Source organism: Coregonus clupeaformis, chromosome 23 (genome assembly GCF_020615455.1).
Source record: "Coregonus clupeaformis isolate EN_2021a chromosome 23, ASM2061545v1, whole genome shotgun sequence".
Taxonomy (NCBI): Eukaryota; Metazoa; Chordata; class Actinopteri; order Salmoniformes; family Salmonidae; genus Coregonus; species Coregonus clupeaformis.
This window is the reverse complement of record NC_059214.1, coordinates 59,985,088-60,009,463: the sequence shown is the minus strand read 5'-3', so window position 1 is coordinate 60,009,463 and position 24,376 is coordinate 59,985,088. Positions and strand designations below refer to the sequence as shown.

Genomic DNA, 24,376 nt, shown 5'->3' with positions numbered 1-24,376 from the left:
TGGAGGGCTGGTAGTCATCACCAACATCACAGCCATCATAAACAAGTTATTCAATCATTCAATAAAAATAATTGCACACCTCGGTGAACTCATTTATCATCAGGGTTTTAAAATGCCCTAGTGGCACCAGGGAATCCAAATGTAATTAATTGTATAAGTGATTCCATAAATGTGGAGCGTGAAAACTAAAAGCGGATTTATCTAATTCCGTGGAGACTCGAGGAATCTGAAAAGCTAACCAACCCTGTGAAGGGTTTGTTATCTCATTATTTTATATGTTAGCAAAGCAGTTAGGTAAGTTGGAAGCTTGTGTAGTAGGGCTTTGTAAACAAAAAGGGAGTAATTAATTGATCTATGGGACTTTAATGAGGACCAGCTAACCTCTTGATACAGGATGCAGTGGTGAGTATTAAAACTATCACCAGGAGGAATGAGAACACCTGCACTATAAAAAGTAATTTGTTCTGCTAACTACATTTTTGGGTGGAAACCTGTTGCCTAGAGCCATTTGAGTAACCCAACTCAAAGTATTTCAGTGTTCAACACTTAGTAACCATATGGTTAGCTTTTTAATTTTTAAATACAAACTGTATTCTGAACTATAAAGATTGAAGTTGCTTGAACAAGAATATTTGTTGTAGTGAACATACAATTGTAGGGTCCCTTCTACGTAAATGATTAACTATCATTACAAAAACATTTAAGTGTAAGTAGTAAGTAGTTCTGATTAGTAATTTTCAGTGATTGTGTCTTAATGTTTAACGTTTAATGTATTTGATGATTTGTCATTTTAACCCACCTTAGCAGGAATTGTTTAGGACAGTGCTCATTCCTCTAGCAGTAACTGGAAGAAGAGCTATAAGCATTACATGATGCTGCATTAGCCCCTGTCATTAAGAGTGGTTCATATGACCTTGTTGATGGTGGGAATGGCTTGTCTTATTATTGAATGTAAATTTGCCCAATGGTTTTGATATCCGTTCATCATAATCAATTACCCCCTAAGTACTTTTCTTTCTTCAAACATGCATACAACATTGTGTAAAAGTATCATAAAGTCAAAAAATATTGAATTACCCACAATCTTCTCAAAACGGAGCCACAAGACACTATTAAGTATTCATAACTTGCAAACATTTTATAATTATATATCCGCACAACACATATAAATCAAGTGTTTTTTACCCAACTATCAATGTGTCTGACAAATACTTTATTATTTTAAGTAAAGACATAAAAAATAATAGAATCAAGTAAGAACAATTTATTTAATAAATGTTAAATTAACTTTAGATTAGCAGAACACAAATAAATACATTTATATTTACTCAATAACTTAATTTGTTAATTTCTTTCCATTTGTTTCATTCTGAGCAGAACCATTACTTTTACATTCTGTTCCACTGTTCCGACCAGCAAAATAAAGTTCTGAACCGGTTCGAACCCAAAAAAAGTAAAACAAAAGTTTCTATTGTTCCTCTCTGTTCCTTTTCAAACCCCTGAAATATTTTTATATTTTCAATTTCTTTAATGAGTTAGGCAGTTACCTTTTACAGTGTGCAGTGGAGCAGTCTGCTCTGCCCGTAGAGGTCCTGTGGCCAACACACACACACTTATAGATAATCACACATGCATGCACACACACACACCTTACTAATATTGAGTTGCAACTCCCCCCTTTTGCCCTCAGAACAGCCTCAATTCGTAGGGGCATGGACTCTACAAAGTGTAAAAAGCGTTCCACAGATGTGTCAAATTGGCTGGATGTCCTTTCGGTGGTGGACCAATCTTGATACACACAGGAAACTGTTGAGCGTGAAAAACCCAGCAGCATTGCAGTTCTTGAAACAAACCGGTGCACCTGGCATCTACAACCATACCCCGTTCAAAGGCACTTAAATATTTTGTCTTGCCCATTCACCCTCTGAATGGCACACATACACAATCCATGTCTCAATTGTCTCAAGGTTTGAAAATCATTTTTTAACCTGTCTCCTCCTCTTCATCTACACTGATTGAAGTGGATTTAACAAGTGACATCAATAAGGGATCATAGCTTTCACCTGGATTCACTTGGTCAGTCTATGTCATGGAAAGAGCATGTTTCCTGAATGTTTTGTACACACACACTTACAGTGCTTTCAGAAAGTATTCACCTCCCCCTCTTTGCTTTTTCCACATGTTGTTGTGTTACAGCTCAAATTTAAAATGGTTTAAATGTAGATGTTTGGTCACTGGCCTACGTACACAATACTTTTTTTACTAATTCATAAAAAATGAAAAAATGAAATGTCTTGAGTCCATAAGTATTCAACCCCTTTGTTATGATAAGCCTAAATACATTCAGGAGTAAAAATGTGCTTAACAAGTAACATAATAAGTTGCATGGACTCACTCTGTGTGCAATAGTGTCTAACATTTTTTTTAATGACTACCTCATCTCTGTACACCACACATACAATGATCTGTAAGGTCCCTCAGTCAAGCAGTGAATTTCAAAGACCACAAAAACATTGAATATGCCTTTGAGCATGGTGAAGTTATTAATTACACTTCGGATGGTGTATCAATACACCCAGTCACTACAACTCAATTGCTGGAGAGGAAGGAAACCGCTCAGGGATTTCACCATGAGGCCAATGGTGACTTTAAAACAGTTCTAGAGTTTAATGGCTGTGATAGAAAACACATAAAACATCATTGGACATTTAGCTAGCTAGCTTGCTGTTGCTAGCTAATTTGTTCTGGGACATAAACATTGGGTTGTTATTTTACCTGAAAATGTCATTTTTTTCTGGATCTTTGTAGAATTTTGACCCATTTTGAGTCATACAAAATCATGTATTCTCTAATATGACAATTAATCCACAGATAAAAGGAGAAACCTAGTTAGTTTCTAGTAATCTTTCCAAATTCAGTCTTCTTCTTCTTCTTCTTCTGTGGACTTTATATGGTAATTGGAATCCAACTTTAAGGTGCATTACCACCACCAACTGGACTGGAGTGTGGACCTCAGTTCATCTTTTAATCACCCACATGGGTATATGCTCCTAAAAACCAATGAGGAGATGGGAGTGGTGGGACTTGCAATGTGTCAACTGTCAAAAATAGAACAATGTTCAAAAATAGAACCAAGTTCTATTTTAGCGCCTGGCTACTCAGACGATCGTTGACGCGTGCGAACTGTTTGGATACAATTATTGAATAACATGTATGTGTACATTTATTTTGCAATGCTTGCGCAAACAATGCGGGCGGTGTGGTCAGCATGTTAGAGACTTACCAAGAAGAACTCGCAGCTGTAATCGCTGCCAAAGTTGCTTCTACAAACTATTGACTCAGGGGTGTGAATACTTATGTAAATGTGACCTCCCGAGTGGCGCACTGCATCGCAGTGCTAGCTGTGCCACTAGAGATCCTGGTTCGAATCCAGGCTCTGTCGTAGCCGGCCGCGACCAGGAGACCCATGGGGCGGCGCACAATTGGCCCAGCGTCGTCCAGGGTAGGGGAGGGAATGGCCGGCAGGGATGTAGCTCAGTTGGTAGAGCATGGCGTTTGCAATGCCAGGGTTGTGGGTTCGATATCCACAGGGGGCCAGTATGAAAAAAATAAAAAAATAATGTATGCACTCACTAACTGTAAATCGCTCTGGATAAGAGCGTCTGCTAAATGACTAAAATGTAAATGAGATATTTCATTTTCAATAAATTTCCAAAAATGTCTAAAAACATGTTTTCACTTTGTCATTATGGGGTACTGTGTAGATGGTTGAGAAAAATATACAGTTGAAGTCGGAAGTTTACATAATTTAAACTTAATCCTAGTAAAAATTCCTTGTCTTAGGTCAGTTAGGATAACCACTTTATTTTAAGAATGTGAAATGTCAGAATAATAGTAGAGAGAATGATTTATTTCAGCTTTTATTTATTTCATCACATTCCCAGTGGGTCAGAAGTTTACATACACTCAATTAGTATATGGTAACATTGCCTTTAAATTGTTTAACTTGGGTCAAACGTTTCAGGTAGCCTTCCACAAGCTTCCCACAATAAGTTGGGTGAATTTTGGCCCATTCCTCCTGACAGAGGTGGTGTAACTAAGTCAGGTTTGTAGGCCTCCTTGCTCGCACATGCTTTTTCAGTTCTGCCCACACATTTTCTATAGGATTGAGGTCAGGGCTTTGGGATGGCCACTCCAATACCTTAAATGTGTTGTCCTTAAGCCATTTTGCCACAACTTTGGAAGTATGCTTGGGGTCATTATCCATTTGGATGACCCATTTGCGACCAAGCTTTAACTTCCTGACTGATGTCTTGAGATGTTGCTACAGTATATTCACATAATTGTCATTTCTCATGATGCCATCTATTTTGTGAAGTGCACCAGTCCCTCCTGCAGCAAAGCACCCCCACAGCATGATGCTGCCAGCCCCGTGCTTCACGGTTGGGATGGTGTTCTTCGGCTTGCAAGCGGCCCCCTTTTTCCTCCAAACATAACGATGGTCATTATGGCCAAACAGTTCTATTTTTGTTTCATCAGACCAGAGGACATTTCTCGAAAAAGTACGATCTTTGTCCCCATGCAGGGGCGGTGTGTTCATTAGGGCGATATGGGCGACGCACTGCCAAACGGGAAAAGGAAGGGATTTTTTTTCTAATCAATTATATCACGGCAACAGTAGTTATCAGTGTTCTAATCTAGACGTCTGATCTGCCACTAAATGTCCAATCAGGCTAAAGTCGTGCTTCAAATGGCCCCACCAGTTTTGGGGCGATTTCAGTCAGGTTGAAAATCGCCCCAGAAGTCTCTCATAGACACTCATGTAAAACCTTTTTTTTTTCAAATATCAGAGCTTTCAATACAATCTCTATGGGTTCCGATAGGGCTTGCACTTACGTGCTTTCGTCATACGTAACATAACCATGAACATAACTAAGAAAAGAGCGGGTAGCAGCGTCAATCAATTCACGTACTACTGTCAAGATGGCTAGCGTTCAGTGCAACTCGATTGTCTCTTTGAAAGAAGTTCCTTTTTGTCGGCGAACAAATCAAGATAAATTGGCAACGAAACAATTAGGACCTCCCAGACCAAATGTAATAATTCAACAGGTTTCTACTAAAGGGGGAAAGTCCTACACCCGAGGATTTTCCAAAAATTGGTACGAACGAAAAACCTGACTAGCAGGCTGCGATGTAGCTAATGCAGTCTTCTGTTACCCCTGCTTACTCTTTCACCCTGAAGGCGGCACGGCAGACAGCACCGCTTGGACAGCGACTGGTGTAACGGACATGCACCATCTTTCAGAAAAGATTAAATAATATAATAAGCCATTTAGCAGACGCTTTTATCCAAAGCGACTTACAGTCATGCGTGCATACATTATTTTATTTTTTTTGTGTATGGGTGGTCCCGGGGATCGAACCCACTACCTTAGCGTTACAAGCGCCGTGCTCTACCAGCTGAGCTACAGAGGACCATTAAGAAACATGAGCTGTCAAAGACCCACATGGATAGCTGTTTGAGATTGTCTGCTTTGGGGAGAGTGAACATTGCCACTCATCTGGATGAGGGATACAGGCTAGCTGTCCGCCGCCACAACGATGAGGTTAGCAAGAACCGCCACATCCTCAGCCGGCTAATCCAGTGTGTGAAGTTTTGCGGAGTGTTTGAGATAGCTTTGCGAGGCAAAGATGAAACTGAGGTCTCCACCAACCCTGGTATTTTTCTTGGACTTGTCAACTTTGCGGCACAATTAGATGATGTGTTTGATGACCATCTTAAAAATGCTAAAGTTTTCAAGGGCACATCAAAGACCATTCAAAACGAGCTACTGGAGTGTATGCTAGCGGTCATGAGGGAACATATTGTGGAGGAGGTGAAGTCGGCGAACTTCGTAGCTATCCAAGCTGACGAGACCACGGACGTTTCTACACAGACACAGCTGGTGCTTGTGCTGAGGTACATAGATAGCAACCACAAAGTGCAGGAGCGCTTTTTTGAGTTCCTTCCCATCTCGGAATCAACCTCAGTCTCAATCGCCAGTGTGCTTTTGGAGAGACTGAACAGTCTTTTTGCAGACGACGAGAAAGTCAAACTCATTTGACCAGCCCACCGTGAGAGAGGCATCTGGCTACGTGAGGATGCTACATGATGAAGATTTTATTTTTTTCCTGGGGCTTTTTCACAAAATCATGCCCCACATCAACATTCTGTACCAGAAGCTACAGAAGAAGGACATCGATGCTGTCTTCATCAAACGTGCCCTCGACAGCTTCACAAGCAGTGTGCAGGCCATAAGGTAAGATTAAACAATATCATTCGATCTTTCTCAAAGCAGAGCTTTATTTGAAAATGTATGCATGAAAGGAGACTGCATTTGTGTTTGAAATTACATTATTCTCATTATATATGGCCAGTGGTGTAATCTAGCTTATTTTATATACTATGTGTACTGTACAGTGGTGCTCATAAGTGTATGAACACATTCTAAAGTTGACTAAAAAGAGGAATAAAAAATAAAAAATCATCTTTTGGAAATTGATCTTAATGACTTAATTAAAAAAGTTGGAAAATCCAACCTTTAAGGACTCCAATTTTCCTTTTCTTTTTTATTCCTCTTTTTAGTCAACTTTAGCATGGGCTCATAAGCTTATGAGCACCACTGTATACTGTGCTGAACATCCAGGCTATGTGAGACACAAAGGCTAACTTAAACACTAAAGACTTTATGCATCCCTGCCCATTTTAAGTGGAACTGAAGTATTTGTACTATACATGGATACATTGCATATACCTGTGCATCACATAGACAACAATACTGTACAAAGCCAACAGACATTGGTCTGTTTGCCTTCAGGGACTCCTCTCAACAGCAGCTGCAAGAAGCAACAGGAGCCAAAAGACCCAGAACAGCTTTGAGAGAAGAGGAGAAGCAGAGGCTGTCTGAAGAGGTCTGCAACACCATCCTGGATCACACCAAAGAAAGGTTCTCTTTCTCTGGCCACCTTGTGAGTGCTACCTTACTGCAAGCAGACATGTTTGAAAGGTACTGCCATTCATTTCCTGATGAGGCTCTGAATGCCACTGTGAATGCATACCCCATGCTGAGCAAGGCAAAGCTCAAGACAGAACTATCTCTGATCTATGAGAATCCTGAATTCAAGGGCTGCTGTGGTGCACTGGCACTGTACCAGGTTCTCATGAGCTACAACCTCCAGGAGACGTTCTCTGAGACTGTGACTCTGTTGAACATCCTCATAACTACTCCCATGACAACAGCTGAAGCTGAGAGATGTTTCTCAACTTTGACACGAGTTAAGACATTCCTGCGAAATTCAATGGGCCAGGAACGTCTGAATGCACTGGCCATGCTTTCCATGGAGAGGGAACTAGTCCTCAGCATGCCTGATTTCAATGAGAAAGTCATTGACCGCTTTGCTGCATTGAAAGAGAGAAGAGAACAGTTTCAGTACAAGTAATGTAGCCTCACTCTCTCTTTGTCCCTCCCTGTCTGTCTCTTTAACACACACACGCCCAAATCAGTTCACAGTTGATGTTGTTTAAAATAGTTATTTTTCATTTTTAAAAAAGTTACAAAAAAAAAAAAAAAAATCTGTTCATGTTCATTTTTACAAATCTATACAATTGGCCAGAATATGGTTGTTCATATTTACAAATCTATACAATTGGCCAGAATATGGTTGTTCATTTTTACAAAGCCATACAGATAGCTGTGTTTAACTTTTCTAGAAATTATTTTCAAATTCTGTTTTCAGGCAAAATGTCTATCACTGTTCATTTTCACAAATCTATACAAGAGGGCAGAATATGGAAGTCTATAAAAATTTCTTATTACCAATAACTTGCATCAATGTTTTCAGTAGACTCTATCAAAAGCTCCTGCTTGCTTGTTGTGAATTATGCTCAGGTGCACATATTTCCAATTCAACCATGAGGCCTTTTTGAAGCAAGTAATGTGTATATCAGTATTGACTTATATGCTGCCCCTGTTTTCATGTTGTTGCTGGACATATCTTTTTATTTGTGTGTAGGTCACCTAAATCATCAGAAAAATTGCCCCCCCTGAGAATTTTTTCAGGAGCCGCTACTGTCCCCATGTGTTGCAAACCGTAGTCTGGCTTTTTTATGGCGGTTATGAAGCAGTGGCTTCTTCCTTGCTGAGCGACCTTTCAGGTTATGTCGATATAGGACTTGTTTTACTGTGGATTTAGATACTTTTGTACCTGTTTCCTCCAGCATCTTCACAAGGTCCTTTGCTGTTGTTCTGGGATTGATTTGCACTTTTCGCACCAAAGTACGTTCATCTCTAGGAGACAGAACGCGTCTCCTTCCTGAGCGGTATGACGGCTGCATGGTCCCATGGTGTTTATACTTGCGTACTATTGTCTGTACAGATGAACGTGGTACCTTCAGGCATTTGGAAATTGCTCCCAAGGATCAATCAGACTTGTGGAGGTCTACAATTTTTCTTCTGAGGTCTTGGCTGATTTCTTTTGATTTTCGCATTATGTCAAGCAAAGAGGCACTGAGTTTGAAGGTAGGCCTTGAAATACATCCACAGGTACACCTCCAATTGACTCAAATTATGTCAATTAGCCTATCGGAAGCTTCTAAAGCCATGAAATCAATTCCTGGAATTTTCCAAGCTGTTTAAAGGCACAGTCAACTTAGTGTATGTAAACTTCTGACCCACTGGAATTGTGATACAGTGAATTATAAGTGAAATAAACTGTCTGTAAACAATTGTTGGAAAGATTACTTGTGACATACACAAAGTAGATGTCCTAACCGACTTGCCAAAACTATAGTTTGTTAACAAGAAATGTGTGGAGTGGTTGAAAAACAAGTTTTAATGACTCCAACGTAAGTGTATGTAAACTTCCGACTTCAACTGTATATTTAATCCATTTTGAATTCAGTCTGTAACACAACAAAACATACGTGCACACACACACACACAAACATACCGGCATACCCGCTCTGCTCACTGCTCATGTGTATCTCCATCTGTCCCAATGACTTGTTGAAATCCTACTCTTCCCTATGTGTGTTGTTTTGTAGGTATCCTGATAAAGGCCTGGTTGATAACTACTGTAGGAACCCAGATGGACGTCAACGACCGTGGTGTTTCACCATGGACGCACACACACCCTGGGAGTACTGCAACATCACAGCCTGCTGTGAGTGTGTATGTGTATGTGTGTGTGCATGTGTGCATGTGTGTGCGTGTGTGTGTGTGTGTACACAAAGACACACCCACATGCTTGCACAAACACACATGTGTATGCACACACACTTTAGAAAGTTCAGTTACTCTGCTATATAAACCTCATTTCAGACACACAGAGGTCACACACATTATGCTCCAGTTACATACAAGATGAGGGGTGTGTGTGTGAATGTTTATGCGATAGAGGAAGAGAGAGAAATACATCTCTATATTCATCATATTTCTGCTTGTTGTGGGCTGAAGTGAAGATAGTCTATAGAAGGTTGACAGAGAACAGCACTTAAAAGCTGCAAGTGTTTGTTTTTCTCTGTCTGGCTCTTCTCTGCTCTGTTAGAGTCATAAGGAGCTCTGGAACTGGAACTTTACAAAATGGCATCTTTTCAGTTGGACTCTCTCTTTCTTTGTCTCTGTGTTGTATCTGATACAGGCCTTGGAAGTCAACCCAGTCCAGTTTTATGGTCTAACCCTTAAACGTGGTGTTATTGAAACCAAGGCAGAAAGACAGACATAGAAACAAAGTTTTATTGTTTTGGCCTATTCTATTCCCTGTACCTGTCTTTATTATCCTCGCTAGTAGCAGTCTATTTTTAGTCAGATCCACAGAAAACTGTCTGTTTAGATTCTGGAGAGTTAATAGGCTACCTACCGTATATTTCTGGGAAAAATGAGTCAGCATTGTTTCTTTGTTATTGCAACATACTTCATCAGCTAAATGAGTACAATGTATTGTATAGAAAATGGAGCAGTTAAGTCCAAGTCAGCCTTGTCCTTGTTACAGTCTCTGAGTGGCACTGTTGCCTCAAGGAGAAACGTTCAGCATAACAGAGGGTATAGATGATATGGCTATGTTTACCAAAGTGCCTCCTTCTCTGTCTCTTTCTCTCTCTCCCTCTCTCAGCCACAGACAGTGTGGTAGAGGTGGATGTAACTACTAGGTGTTTCTGGGGTCGAGGTGAGGGCTACAGAGGGTCAGTAGCAGTAACACCCAGTGGGGTGATCTGTCAACGCTGGGACTCACAGTACCCCCACAACCACTCATACATTCCCCAGGACTACCACTGCAAGTGAGTGAACCACACTTGTATGGACACACATTGACAACCCTACACACATTATGTTTGTGAATATATCTTTATTGTGTGTGTGTGTGTGTGTGTGTGTGTGTGTGTGTGTGTGTGTGTGTGTGTGTGTGTGTGTGTGTGTGTGTGTGTGTGTGTGTGTGTGTGTGTGTGTGTGTGTATGTGTGTGTTTCAGAGACCTGAGGGAGAACTACTGCAGGAACCCTGATGGACGTGACCTCCCATGGTGCTTCACTTCAGACCCTAATGTTCGCACAGCGTTCTGCACTAACATCCCCCGCTGTGGCATACAGAACACTGAACCTCAAGGTGAGAGCCTATTGTAGCATTGATCAAGGAGATAATGCAAGTCTTCAGGTCTCAGACAATCGTAGCTCAATGAACCGCCATTGTTAAAATGTACAGCTTTTGGTAAAACTAGGTGAATAGGCCTTAGGCTCCAAATTATTTTTATTTTGACCCTGCAGAATAGCAAAATAAATTGATTCCTGATGAAGAAATGTTCATGTGCTTGGCAGTTGTTCAGTTGTGTCCCTAATGTGTCCCTTAATTTGGTCACTGTTTTGTTGCTGAAAATTTTCCTGCACCGCAGGAAATGCAGATGAGCTTCATGATTTACATAAATTCACTGAAAACCCACATTAACACATGGTTGTTTTAACAGAATTCTACTTTTCATGTAGACTACTTTTGGCCAGCTAATAGCCTAACCACCCGATCATGCATCCTGTTACTGCATTATCAGTGGTGTAAAGTACTTAAGTGAAAATACTTTGAAGTACTACGTCGTATTTTACTTTACTATTTATATTTTTGACAACTTTTACTTTTACTCCACTACATTCCTAAATAAAATAATGTACTTTTTACTCCATACATTTCCCTGACACCCAAAAGTAGTCGTCACATTTTGAATGCTTAGCAGGACAGGAAAATGGTCCAATTCACACAGTTATCAAGAGAACATCCCTGGTCATATTGCCTCTAATCTGGCGGACTCACTAAATGCAAATGTTTCGTTTGTAAATTATGTTGGAGTGTGCCCCTGGCTATCCGTAAATTTAAAAAACACAAAAATGTTGCTGTCTGGATTGCTTAATATGAGGAATAGAAAATTATTCATACTTTTACTTTTGATTCTTCAGTATACTTTAGCAATTACATTTACTTTTGATACTTAAGTATATTTAAACCAAATACTTTTAGACTTTTACTCAAGTAGTATTTTACTGGGTGACTCACTTTTACTTGAGTAACTTTCTATTAAGGTATCTTTACTTTTACACAAGTATGACAATTGGTTACTTTTACCTGTGCATTATTTTGCATTATTTTGCTGTAACAATATAGGTCAAATTAAGATCCCACATCTGTAGGACTCTGGGAATGACAGCCCACTGCACATATATAAACTAGCTCTGACAGCATTAAAACATCGCTCTTTCATATTGGACAGTGAGGAGAGGAGGCTCTGTCCCATTGGATGGAGAGTAGAAGGAAGCTATGAACCATTGGATAGAGCAGAGTAGGAAGCTATGAACCATTGGATAGAGAGGAGAAGGAAGCTACTGTATGTCCCATTGAATAGTATAAAAAGGGAGCAGCTCTGAGGGATTTTGCAGGATTCAGATTATGTAGGGTTGTGTTTTTCTCACACTCAGATGAGAACTTTGGGGCTGGGACAGTTTTGTGGTCATGTTGTGGTCTACCAGTCAGGACAACAGAGATCAGTAAAGTTTTGCTAATATATTCCCCTGGGGTTGGTTTGGTCTGTAGCATTCTGACTTTCATTAGCTTGGTCTCATACTGTGTGTGTGTTTGTTCCAGACTGCTACAAGGGTAGTGGAGAGAGCTACAGAGGAGAGGTTTCCAGGACCAGGTCAGGTCTTCCTTGTTCCCTCTGGAGTGACTACAGCAGCAGGTAACACATCCACACACTACACATCTGCATGTGTGCCTGTGTGTGTGTGGGTGGATGCCAGAGGGAGTGCCCTACCTTTAAGGAAAAATCACATGAATTTCACATGTAAACGCATGAAGTGTTCCAAAAACACGTTTTTTTTGGATGATCTGACATATCATATGAAATGGATGGTGTAGTACACAATTTGATGACGTAGTTCACAAAAAAGAGACCACTTTTGGCTCGTGAGCGCCACTTTCAAAACTACTGGCTAAAATTATACGAAAGTCAGAGAGTGCATCTTTAACCTGTAGTTGACCCCCTTGTTGGGACATTTCCCATGTCCCCATAAGGACAAAGGCTATTTTAAGCTTAGGGGTTAGGTTTAGGGTTAGGGTTACAATTAGGGTTAGAATTAAGGTTAGAGGTTAGGTTTAGGGTTAGGAGTTAGGGAAAACGTGTGTGTGTTTGTGTGTGTGTGTGTGTATGTGTGTGTATGTGTGTGTGTATATATGTGAGGGTGTGTGTGTGTGTGTGTGGACGTGTTTAACTATACTTGTGGGGACCAGAATAGTAAACAAACAAACATTTGACCAACTGGGGACATTTTGTTAGTCCCCACAAGGTAAAAAGCTATTTCTAGGTTTTTTTTAGGGTTAAGGTTAGAATTAGTGTTAGGGTTAGAATACGGTTTAGGGTTAGGAGCTAGGAGCTAGGGTTAGTTTTAGGATTAGGGCTAGGAGCTAGGGTTACGTTTAGGTTTAGGGTTAAGGTTAGGTTTTGGGGTTAAGGTTAGGTTTAGGGTAAGGTTAAGGGTTAGGTTCAGGGTTAGGGGTTAGGGGTTAGGGAAAATAGGATTTTGAATGGGACTGAATTGTGCATCCCCACAAGGTGTGTGTGTGTGTGTGTGTGTGTGTGTGTGTGATTAAGCATCTGGGGGACACACTTCAGGCCTCACCTCTGACCCTGAGCCTCCGCCTTTTTTGGAACACTTCACACTTCAAAGCCAAACAGCTCCTCTGCTTGGCTCCCACCCAGGGGTTAAATGTCAGACGTCAGGGATAGGGTTTAATATTTTCCTGGTATTTTACAAATCTTTCATCCCGAGAATAAATCACTTTTCTCCCAGGTAACCCAGTATTTCCTGTCAAAACCGGAAGTGTCATTCTAAAGCATATAAATAGGTCTCGATTTGATTAGAGCTTTGATCGGCATTAAAATTCAAGCCTGATGCTACCTGAGCCTGATGAGCCATACATAAAATACATTTTATGAGCCCTACATTAAATACATTTTATGAGCCCAAGACCAAAAAAGCGTAAATTATTGTGCAGTTATCCAAGACAGCATATATAATATACTTTATATGATACTGCACATTATGCATGACAGAAAAACATAAAAGCCTATAGATGTAGCTACGCTCTCTTGTGTAAATAAATTTCAGCTCCATTAGGCTAATATTTTTGAGTGTGAACTTACTTACTGTACTGTATTATACTGAATTATATGACTGGAATTACACACCTCTTTCGATGAAGCTGGGAGAGAACATGCAATGCTGATGCAGGATATGTGTACTACAAAATTACAATTACAGTGAGGGAAAAAAAGTATTTGATACCCTGCTGATTTTGTACATTTGCCCACTGACAAAGAAATGATCGGTCTATAATTGTAATATTAGGTTTATTTGAACAGTGCGAGACAGAATGACAACCCAAAAATCCAGCAAAACGCATGTCAAAATGTTTATAAATTGATTTACATTTTAATGAGGGAAATAAGTTTGCCCCCTCCTCGTGTCTTTTATACAGGTAACGAGCTGACATTAGGAGCACACTCTTAAAGGGAGTGCTCCTAATCTCAGCTTGTTACATGTATAAAAGACACCTGTGACAACAGTTGGTGCGATTATTCGCAAATGGAAGAAACACAAAATAACTGTCAATCTCCCTCGGCCTGGGGCTCCATGTAAGATCTCACCTCGTGGAGTTGCAATGATCATGAGAACGGTGAGGAATCAGCCCAGAACTACACAGGAGGATCTTATCAATGATCTCAAGGCAGCTGGGACCATAGTCACCAAGAAAACAATTGATAACACACTACGCCGTGAAGGACTGAAATCCTGCAGCGCCCGCAAGGTCCCCCTGCTCAAGAAAGCACATATACAGGGCCGTCTGAAGTTTGCCAATGAACATCTGAATGATTCAGAGGAGAACTGGGTGAAAATGTTGTGGTCAGATGAGACTAAAATCGAGCTCTTTGGCATCAACTCAACTCGCCGTGTTTGGAGGAGGAGGAAGGCTGCCTATGACCCCAAGAACACCATCCCCACCGTCAAACATGGAGGTGGAAACATTATGCTTTGGGGGTGTTTTCTGCTAAGGGGATAGGACAACTTCACCGCATCAAAGGAATGATGGACGGGGCCATGTACTGTCAAATCTTGGGTGAGAACCTCCTTCCCTCAGCCAGGGCATTGAAAATGGGTCATGGATGGGTATTCCAGCATGACAATGACCCAAAACACACGGCCAAGGCAACAAAGGAGTGGCTCAAGAAGAAGCACATTAAGGTCCTGGAGTGGCCTAGCCAGTCTTCAGACCTTAATCCCATAGAAAATCTGTGGAGGGAGCTGAAGGTTCGAGTTGCCAAACGTCAACCTCGAAACCTTAATGACTTGGAGAAGATCTGCAAAGAGGAGTGGGACAAAATCCCTCCTGAGATGTGTGCAAACCTGGTGGCCAACTACAATAAACGTCTGACCTCTGGGATTGCCAACAAGGGTTTTGCCACCAAGTACTAAGTCATGTTTTGCAGAGGAGAAAATAATTATTTCCCTCATTAAAATGCAAATCAATTTATAACATTTTTGACATGCGTTTTTCTAGATTTTTTTGTTGTTATTCTGTCTCTCACTGTTCAAATAAACCTACCATTAAAATTATAGACTGATCATGTCTTTGTCAGTGGGCAAACGTACAAAAATCAGCAGGGGATCAAATACTTTAATAATATTTCCCCTAATGTTGTGTGACGTGCATATTAGTCTACCTCCTTAGAATCTTATGCATAACCCATCATTCGTTACCTACATATACATTACATTTTTTACCTAAAAGAGGTAGGGTAGGACATCTCTACCGCTCGTTCTCTACCACTTTCTGTCTGTCTGTCTGTCTCTCTCTCTCTCTCTCTCTCTCTCTCTCTCTCTCTCTCTCTCTCTCTCTCTCTCGCTCTCTCTCTCTCTCTCTCTCTCTCTCTCTCTCTCTCTATATATATATATATATATATATATATATATATATGTATATATACAGTGGGGAAAAAAAGTATTTAGTCAGCCACCAATTGTGCAAGTTCTCCCACTTAAAAAGATGAGAGAGGCCTGTAATTTTCATCATAGGTAGACGTCAACTATGACAGACAAAATGAGGAAAAAAAATCCAGAAAATCACATTGTAGGATTTTTAATGAATTTATTTGCAAATTATGGTGGAAAATAAGTATTTGGTCAATAACAAAAGTTTCTCAATACTTTGTTATATACCCTTTGTTGGCAATGACACAGGTCAAACGTTTTCTGTAAGTCTTCACAAGGTTTTCACACACTGTTGCTGGTATTTTGGCCCATTCCTCCATGCAGATCTCCTCTAGAGCAGTGATGTTTTGGGGCTGTTGCTGGGCAACACGGACTTTCAACTCCCTCCAAAGATTTTCTATGGGGTTGAGATCTGGAGACTCCAGGACCTTGAAATGCTTCTTACGAAGCCACTCCTTCGTTGCCCGGGCGGTGTGTTTGGGATCATTGTCATGCTGAAAGACCCAGCCACGTTTCATCTTCAATGCCCTTGCTGATGGAAGGAGGTTTTCACTCAAAATCTCACGATACATGGCCCCATTCATTCTTTCCTTTACACGGATCAGTCATCCTGGTCCCTTTGCAGAAAAACAGCCCCAAAGTATGATGTTTTCACTCCCATGCTTCACAGTAGGTATGGTGTTCTTTGGATGCAACTCAGCATTCTTTGTCCTCCAAACACGACGAGTTGAGTTTTTACCAAAAAGTTATATTTTGGTTTCATCTGACCATATGACATTCTCCCAATCCTCTTCTGGATGCACTCTAGCAAACTTCAGACGGGCCTGGACATGTACTGGCTTAAGCAGGGGGACACGTCTAGCACTGCAGGATTTGAGTCCATGGCGGCGTAGTGTGTTACTGATGGTAGGCTTTGTTACTTTGGTCCCAGCTCTCTGCAGGTCATTCACTAGGTCCCCCGTGTGGTTCTGGGATTTTTGCTCACCGTTCTTGTGATCATTTTGACCCCACGGGGTGAGATCTTGCGTGGAGCCTCAGATCGAGGGAGATTATCAGTGGTCTTGTATGTCTTCCATTTCCTAATAATTGCTCCCACAGTTGATTTCTTCAAACCAAGCTGCTTACCTATTGCAGATTCAGTCATTCCAGCCTGGTGCAGGTCTACAATTTTGTTTATGGTGTCCTTTGACAGCTCTTTGGTCTTGGCCATAGTGGAGTTTGGAGTGTGACTGTTTGAGGTTGTGGACAGGTGTCTTTTATACTGATAACAAGTTCAAACAGGTGCCATTAATACAGGTAACGAGTGGAGGACAGAGGAGCCTCTTAAAGAAGAAGTTACAGGTCTGTGAGAGCCAGAAATCTTGCTTGTTTGTAGGTGACCAAATACTTATTTTCCACCATAATTTGCAAATAAATTCATTAAAAATCCTACAATGTGATTTTCTGGATTTTCTTTTCTCAATTTGTCTGTCATAGTTGACGTGTACCTATGATGAAAATTACAGGCCTCTCTCATCTTTTTAAGTGGGAGAACTTGCACAATTGGTGGCTGACTAAATACTTTTTTTCCCCACTGTATATATATGTACATATATAAAATTGAAGTCGGAAGTTTACATACACTTAGGTTGGAGTCATTAAAACTTGTTTTTCAACCACTCCAAACATTTCTTGTTTACAAACTATAGTTTTGGTAAGTCGGTTAGGACATCTACTTTGTGCATGACAAAAGTAATTTTTCCAACAATTGTTTACAGACAGATTACTTCACATATAATTCACTGTATCACAATTCCAGTGGGTCAGAAGTTTACATACACTAAGTTGACTGTGCCTTTAAACAGCTTGGAAAATTCCAGAAAATGATGTCATGGCTTTAGAAGCTTCTGATAGGGTAATTGACATCATTTGAGTCAGTTGGAGGTGTACCTGTGGATGTATTTCAAGGTCTACCTTCAAACTCAGTGACTCTTTGCTTGACATCATGGGAAAATCAAAAGAAATCAGCCAAGACCTCCACAAGTCTGGTTCATCCTTGGGAGCAATTTCAAAATGCCTGACGGTACCACGTTCATCTGTACAAACAATAGTATGCAAGTATAAACACCATGGGACCACACAGCCGTCATACCGCTCAGGAAGGAGACGCGTTCTGTCTCCTAGAGATGAACTTACTTTGGTGTGAAAAGTGCAAATCAATCCCAGAACAACATCAAAGGACCTTATGAAGATGCTGGAGGAAACATGTACAAAAGTATCTATATCCACAGTAAAACAAGTCCTATATCGACATAACCTGAAAGGCCGCTCAGCAAGGAAGAAGCCACTGCTCCAAAACCGCCATATAAAAGCCAGACTACAGTTTGCAACTGCACATGGGTACTTTTTAGAGAAATGTCCTCTGGTCTGATGAAACAAAAATAGAACTGTTTGGACATACTGACCATCGTTATGTTTGAAGGAAAAAGGGGAACGCTTGCAAGCCGAAGAACACCATCCCAACCATGAAGCACGGGGGTGGCAGCATCATGGTGTGGGGGTGCTTTGCTGCAGGAGGGACTTGTGCACTTCACAAAATAGATGGCATCATGAGGAAGGAAAATTAGGTGGATATATTGAAGCAACATCTCAAGACATCAGTCAGGAAGTTAAAGCTTGGTCGCAAATGGATTTTCCAAATGGACAATGACCCCAAGCATACTTCGAAAGTTGTGGCAAAATGGCTTAAGGACAACAAAGTCAAGGTATTGGAGTGGCCATCACAAAGCCCTGACCTCAATCCTATAGGACATTTGTGGGCAGAACTGAAAAAGCGTGTGCGAGCAAGGAGGCCTACAAACCTGACTCAGTTACACCAGCTCTGTCAGGAGGAATGGGCCAAAATTCACCCAACTTTTTGTGGGAATCTTGTGGAAGGCTACCCAAAACGTTTGTCCCAATTTCAACAATTGAAAGGCAATGCTACCAAATACTAATTGAGTCATTGTCAACTTCTGACCCACTGGGAATGTGATGAAAGAAATAAAAGCTTAAAAAATCATTCTCTCTACTATTATTCTGACATTTCACATTCTTAAAATAAAGTGGTGATCCTAACTGACCTAAGACAGGGAATTTTTACTAGGATTAAATGTCAGGAATTGTGAAAAACTGAGTTTAAAGTATTTGGCTAAGGTGTATGTAAACTTCCGACTTCAACTGTATATACCCTATACACTAGAAGACCTACTCATTCAAGGGTTTTTCTTTATTTTTACTATTTTCTACATTATAGAATAATAGTGAAGACATCGAAACTACGAAATAACACATATGAAATCATGTAGTAACCAAAAAAGTGTTAAACAAATAAAAAATATTTCATATTTGAGATTCTTCAAATAGCCACCCTTTGCCTTGATGACAGCTTTGCACACTCTTGGCACTCTCTCAACCAGCTTCACCTGGAATGCTTTTCCGACCGTCTTGAAGGAGTTCCCACATATGCTGAGCACTTGTTGGCTGCTTTCCTTCACTCTACGGTCCGACTCATCCCAAAACATCTAACTTTGGTTGTTGGGGATTGTGGAGGCCAGGTCATCTGATGCAGCACTCCATAACTCTCCTTCTTGGTAAAATAGCCCTTACACAGCCTGGAGGTGTGTTGGGTCATTGTCCTGTTTCTCGCAGTTATTTATCACAGGAAAAGGGAGTGGGTTTGGGCAGGAAATATTGGTAACCCATTTCCCGGTATTCAACCCTAGTCAGGGATCAGCGGTTTATTGTTTATGTTAGAGAGACTCAAAGGGATCATCACTCTCTCACACTCACACATACTCACACATACTCACACACACACACACACACACACACACACACACACACTAACTGTGCATCAGTGATTGGTCCTCAACTGAATTCTCCTCTTCTTATCATCCAGGAATGTCTGGGAAAGAATTCTGTTGGTGGCGTTCCAAACATAACGATAATTTCCCTGTGTCAGTTTAGGTGTGTAGGTGTGTGTGAGGGATAGAGAGAAAAAAAGAGAGCAAGAGACCATACACACCTGTGATGTGCTCTGTATGCTTGGCTGACAGTATCTGTTACACAGTTTTATAAACTCTACGCTTCTTCTTTGCGTGTGTTTAGCAGTGACAGAGATGCGGCGGTGCTGACTGTGAGACAGGAGGGGAGTTTCTGTAGGAACCCAGACAGAGACACATACGGCCCCTGGTGTTACACTAACAGCACTGCTATACCCTGGGACTACTGCAGCATCAAACCATGTGAGTCTCACTCTCTCTCTCTCTCTCTCTCTCACGCACGCACGCACCCACCCCCCACACACACACAACTGCTGTAGTGGCATTGTCATTGAGACCTCCATCTTGTGTTTCATCCTCTGACATACAGGTGAACCATCAGAGAACACCATTCCACAGAGAGGTCAGTCCCTCAACTTACGCCTTCTGGTTTTCATGTTTTCATCTTGTACCTCTTTGGGTAAAACATTTTTTTAGTTTCCTCTTTCTCAACTTATCAGTGGAGGTGTCGTGTTTCATCCATAAGAGGACCAGGATAGTAGGAGGAGCTCCAGTCGCCATTACAGATGGAAGCTGGATGGTCAGCATACAGAAAGGGTACACACACACAAACACGCAACTGGCTTTGTTTCTCTGTGTAATATAGGTATAAACTGCTCTTGTGGCAGATGTATACTGACCATCTGTCCCAGTGTTGGAGTTAGTAAAGGTCCATCCCCAGTGTGTGATATCGTGTGTTGTGTTCCTTCACCAGGTCCAGTCACTGGTGTGGAGGTTCTCTCATACGAGAGGAGTGGGTTCTCACTGACAGACAGTGTTTCTCCTCATGGTAACTGCACCTCTCTCTCCCGCTCTATATTTCTCTTTAGCTCTTTTCCTTTCTTCCTCTGTCCCTCCTTTACTATTGTGGCAGACCAGGGGGTTTGAGCTAGACGTTTACTCAGATCAGACACAAGTGTGATACCTCAGTTTCAAGGGTGTTTATTTAAAATAATAAAGAAAAATAAAAGAAACAGGTCTCCACCAGGAGACCTCTTCCGGGTTACCGCCTTCTGAGCTCTGGGGAATGCTGTCTCCTCTGGGGTAGACCACCGAGCCACTCGGTTCTAGAAGACTGTGAGGCTGTCTAGCCGGTAGCAAGCTCTCACTACCTCCAACCCTCCTGTGTGCTGCCCTCCTGGAAGCTTTATGGGCCCTGTATGGCTGGTGAGCAATCAGCCCCTTGATTACTCACCAGCCTCAATCATCCCCAATTAGTCCTGGCCGGAGGACCCGTCGAGACCTGGCACGTCCAGCAGAGGGAGCCACTGACGTGTGATGTAGACTCCGTCTTTCACCAGGCCTCGACGAGTCTCCCCCTGGTGGCTTCTCCACGGTACGTCACACCATACTTACATCTACCTGTCTCCACCCAGCGTTCCAGACCTGAGTGAGTACCGTGTGTGGTTGGGTGTGTCAGACCTCCGTGGCTCGGCTCCTAACGGCTCCTTCAGACAGGAAGTCTCCATCTCCCATGTGGTCTGTGGTCCTGAGGGCTCCAACCTGGCCCTCATACGGCTGGCCCAGTGAGTATACAAACACACCTGGTCGTTTTACATACGTGTTCTACTCCTGAGATAACTTTTTGTTGATATGATTCTGTCTTTCTCTCTGTAAGGCCTGCCCTCCCTGCAGACAGTGTCCACACCATTCAGCTGCCGGTGGCTGGGTGCTCTATTTCTGAGGGTACGATGTGTAGCATGTATGGATGGGGCGAGACCAAAGGTACACACACATACCATCACACCCATCAGGATTTTATCATCTAGATAAGGAACTGGTTACTCATTAGCTCTACTGATGTCCCATTGTCATGACAAAAATCCCCCCCTTCTCTCTCTCTCAGGGACGGGTCATGAAGGTGTACTGAAGGTGGTCCATCTGCCCATGGTCAGTAATGAGAGGTGTAGAGAACAACACAGAGGGAACCTCCACATCACAGACGCCAAGATCTGTGCTGGGGGGAGGAGGGACGAGGGGGTCTGTGAGGTAAGGAGGCTGGTGAACTGCTAATGAAATGTTCTGCACTGAAACACTTGAACAGAGATTGCTCTCCCAGGAGAGTACTGTATTTCCTTACTAATGTATGTTTTATGTCTCTCTCCGTCAGAGGGACTATGGCGGCCCCTTGGTGTGCCAGGAAGGAGAGAGCAGGGTCATAGTGGGGGTCAGTGTCCATGGCAGAGGCTGTGCCCGTGCCAACCGCCCTGGCATCTTCATCAACGTCCCCTTCTACACCCAGTGGATCCACAAGGTGTTCAGACACTACCCTGAACCTCAGATCAACTAGAGCTCAACTAGGCACAAACCTTTATCCCATCATCAACTAGAGACTAGACCCAACCTTGAGACATCCTACAACCGGTGGATCCACAAGATCTTCAGACACTATCCTGACCCTGACCATGATTCGACCAACTAGAACCACCTTGATATAGACACATTGTTGTCACTACTCTTACCAGGGGCTAAGTCAAGTAAGGCGTCCTTGTGCATTTGAAAGGGGGGAAAACCCAGCCATATTGTAAATATCAGACGCAACTCCAAAGTTGATGCTGGACTGCCAACAAACTCATCAAGGGCTTCTATATGTCTGTGGAGTGGAACTGTAGAGTGGAACATAATTGTGTTATTAAGACTGCTGGATTGATCCTTAGATAATATAAATATGTATTGTTACAAACGTGATACTAAGAACAACAGAAGTGTGGATATGTGGTTGGCCAACCACCATGTCCTGAAGCTGGTAAGGTTTGGAGTCAGAAAGACGCAGTAGATGGGATGATAAAATGGGAATACACTTGATTCCGGACGTTACTTGAATGTACTGAAAACCAAAAGGCAGTAGCTCTCTGTGCTTCTGTAGGGCACTGTCAAGGGCACTAAAACACAGCTGGGTTGTTCCGCCAATTCGGTGCCTTTAGAAAAGTGTAGCTTGGTCCCCAAAAAACGTTTCATTTTACCAAATTTTTACATTCTGTCATAAAGAGCACATGTTCAAAAAAACTAAACAAAAAAACATTTTCCCATCTCAAGAGGTTAAATAAAAAAATATATATAGTATGTGCCTATTAAGTGCCAAATGAAGTAACAGGGTTGACCGTAAAAGGGTTGATGATTTAATCTTAAATCAGCCATAAAACCCTTGTGAAAGGTGGATGGAAGCTTGTTGTGTGCAGCAGGGAGTGGCAATTGAATGCCAGCTTCACAAAATGTTGTAAATTGTTAAAAAATATCTAGCCTGTCTATCTATGAGTAACAGGGTTGACGTGTTATGCTTGACCGGCTCAGTTTTCCACCACAAAACACCTGAAAAGGGCCAAAAAGGGTATAACCAGCTCACCTGCTTTTACACTATGATTTGACTATTAGATGTTCAATGTTTCTTTTGATTAAAATATTTATATAGGAATAGTTTCACCATATTAACATTAGAGTTCAGTTCACGTAACAGGGTTGACCTTAAAATGAGGGACAGACGTAAATGAATCACTAATCACATGAAATAAATTATAATCTTCAGAGATGACTTTGTCAAAGAAACAAAATAACTAGGGCTTTACTATGATAGTGAAAACTTGGAGAAATGTTATGGTTAAGTTGGTTAAACTCGTCCTAGAAGTCACAGACGGTGCACGAAGAAACATGTAAAAATGCTGACTTTAGCAAATCTTTATTCATATAAAAATCTGATATATTGAATATATTGATATATTGAATTCTCCATGTGGTCTATATTAAAGGGCACTTCATTTAATGTAACATACTTTTAAAATGCAATATTGGTGCACAAGTTGTACTTTAATATCAAAGGGATGCAAAAAGGCTCTCTATTCATGGAACAACCCAGCTCTGTACATCTGAGGGCATTAGACTGTACTGTGCCTATAAGTGTCTAAGTGTAAATAGTTTTCTGAGTGTAAATCTGACAGGTTGAATGTGATATGGGTCTTATAGACCTGTGAGAGGATAGTGACATTGGCCTTTTTAGGAACATGGAAAGATCAACATGAAGCCATTGAAGGTAGATACATTTATGTGTAAATATGTTTTATTTCTGTATATGTATTATAAAGGTAAAAGGGTATGCAGCTACAAGCCTTTCCAGTTTCATCTTACCCTCTCCCTCTTCTTTCTATCTATTTTCACTCTTTTCGTCATCTCTTCTCCCCTTCTCTCTTCCTGCAGTGATGTATCCTGTTTGATAAACACACAGAATCAGTATGTCTGATTATGTGTGTGTGTGTGTGTTTGTGTGTTTGTATGTGCATGTGTGTGTGAGTGGGTTCTGTGAATTCTATTTCCTCACCTCCCTCAGCCTCTGGCAGACATCCAGTAACTCTCTGTCACCGCAAACTGTTATCTAAATGGAGCTGTAAGCTACTGTATTTTCAGTGTTATTGTGAGAATATTAGCCTCTATCTCTATCACACATTGGTCTGACTATTTCTCCTGGGAATGTGAGTGGTCCCTGAAACAAGTAACCCCCACTTTTTGATGTTTTTCATGTTCACGAGCCCGTGTGTATGTGTGATGTGATGTGAATGTTTTATGCTGCTATTACAAGGTTGTAAAGTATTACATTATCTGTACCTGTATACTATAGGCTCCTGTTCATTTAGTGTTTTTAATTTGAATACTCCATGTCAATATTACAGTACTATGATATACCTGTAGTACACCGTGTTCCTATCTTAATGCATCTGTAAGTTAATCATTGAATACTGTTTTAACGTGTCCATGTCTTAGTGTTA

General features: G+C 41.4%; 1 protein-coding gene across 2 annotated transcripts in view; it reads left to right on the top strand.

Moving 5' to 3' along the window:
• Positions 1-22,668, top strand: part of LOC121576578 (hepatocyte growth factor-like) — a 29,379-nt gene extending 6,711 nt beyond the window's left edge. The window contains exons 7-18 of one of the 2 annotated variants that reach the window (XM_041889821.1): positions 9,083-9,201; positions 10,150-10,315; positions 10,506-10,639; positions 12,158-12,251; positions 19,693-19,826; positions 19,954-19,986; positions 20,084-20,180; positions 20,338-20,412; positions 20,999-21,148; positions 21,241-21,347; positions 21,469-21,611; positions 21,733-22,668. In XM_041889821.1, the coding sequence (XP_041745755.1) occupies positions 9,083-9,201; positions 10,150-10,315; positions 10,506-10,639; positions 12,158-12,251; positions 19,693-19,826; positions 19,954-19,986; positions 20,084-20,180; positions 20,338-20,412; positions 20,999-21,148; positions 21,241-21,347; positions 21,469-21,611; positions 21,733-21,912 (1,432 nt within the window). In that variant the 3' untranslated portion in view covers positions 21,913-22,668. Of the gene's footprint in view, positions 1-9,082; positions 9,202-10,149; positions 10,316-10,505; positions 10,640-12,157; positions 12,252-19,689; positions 19,827-19,953; positions 19,987-20,083; positions 20,181-20,337; positions 20,413-20,998; positions 21,149-21,240; positions 21,348-21,468; positions 21,612-21,732 lie in introns of both variants that reach the window. The other variant, XM_041889820.1, reaches the window with a different exon arrangement.
• Positions 22,669-24,376: the final 1,708 nt, after the last annotated feature.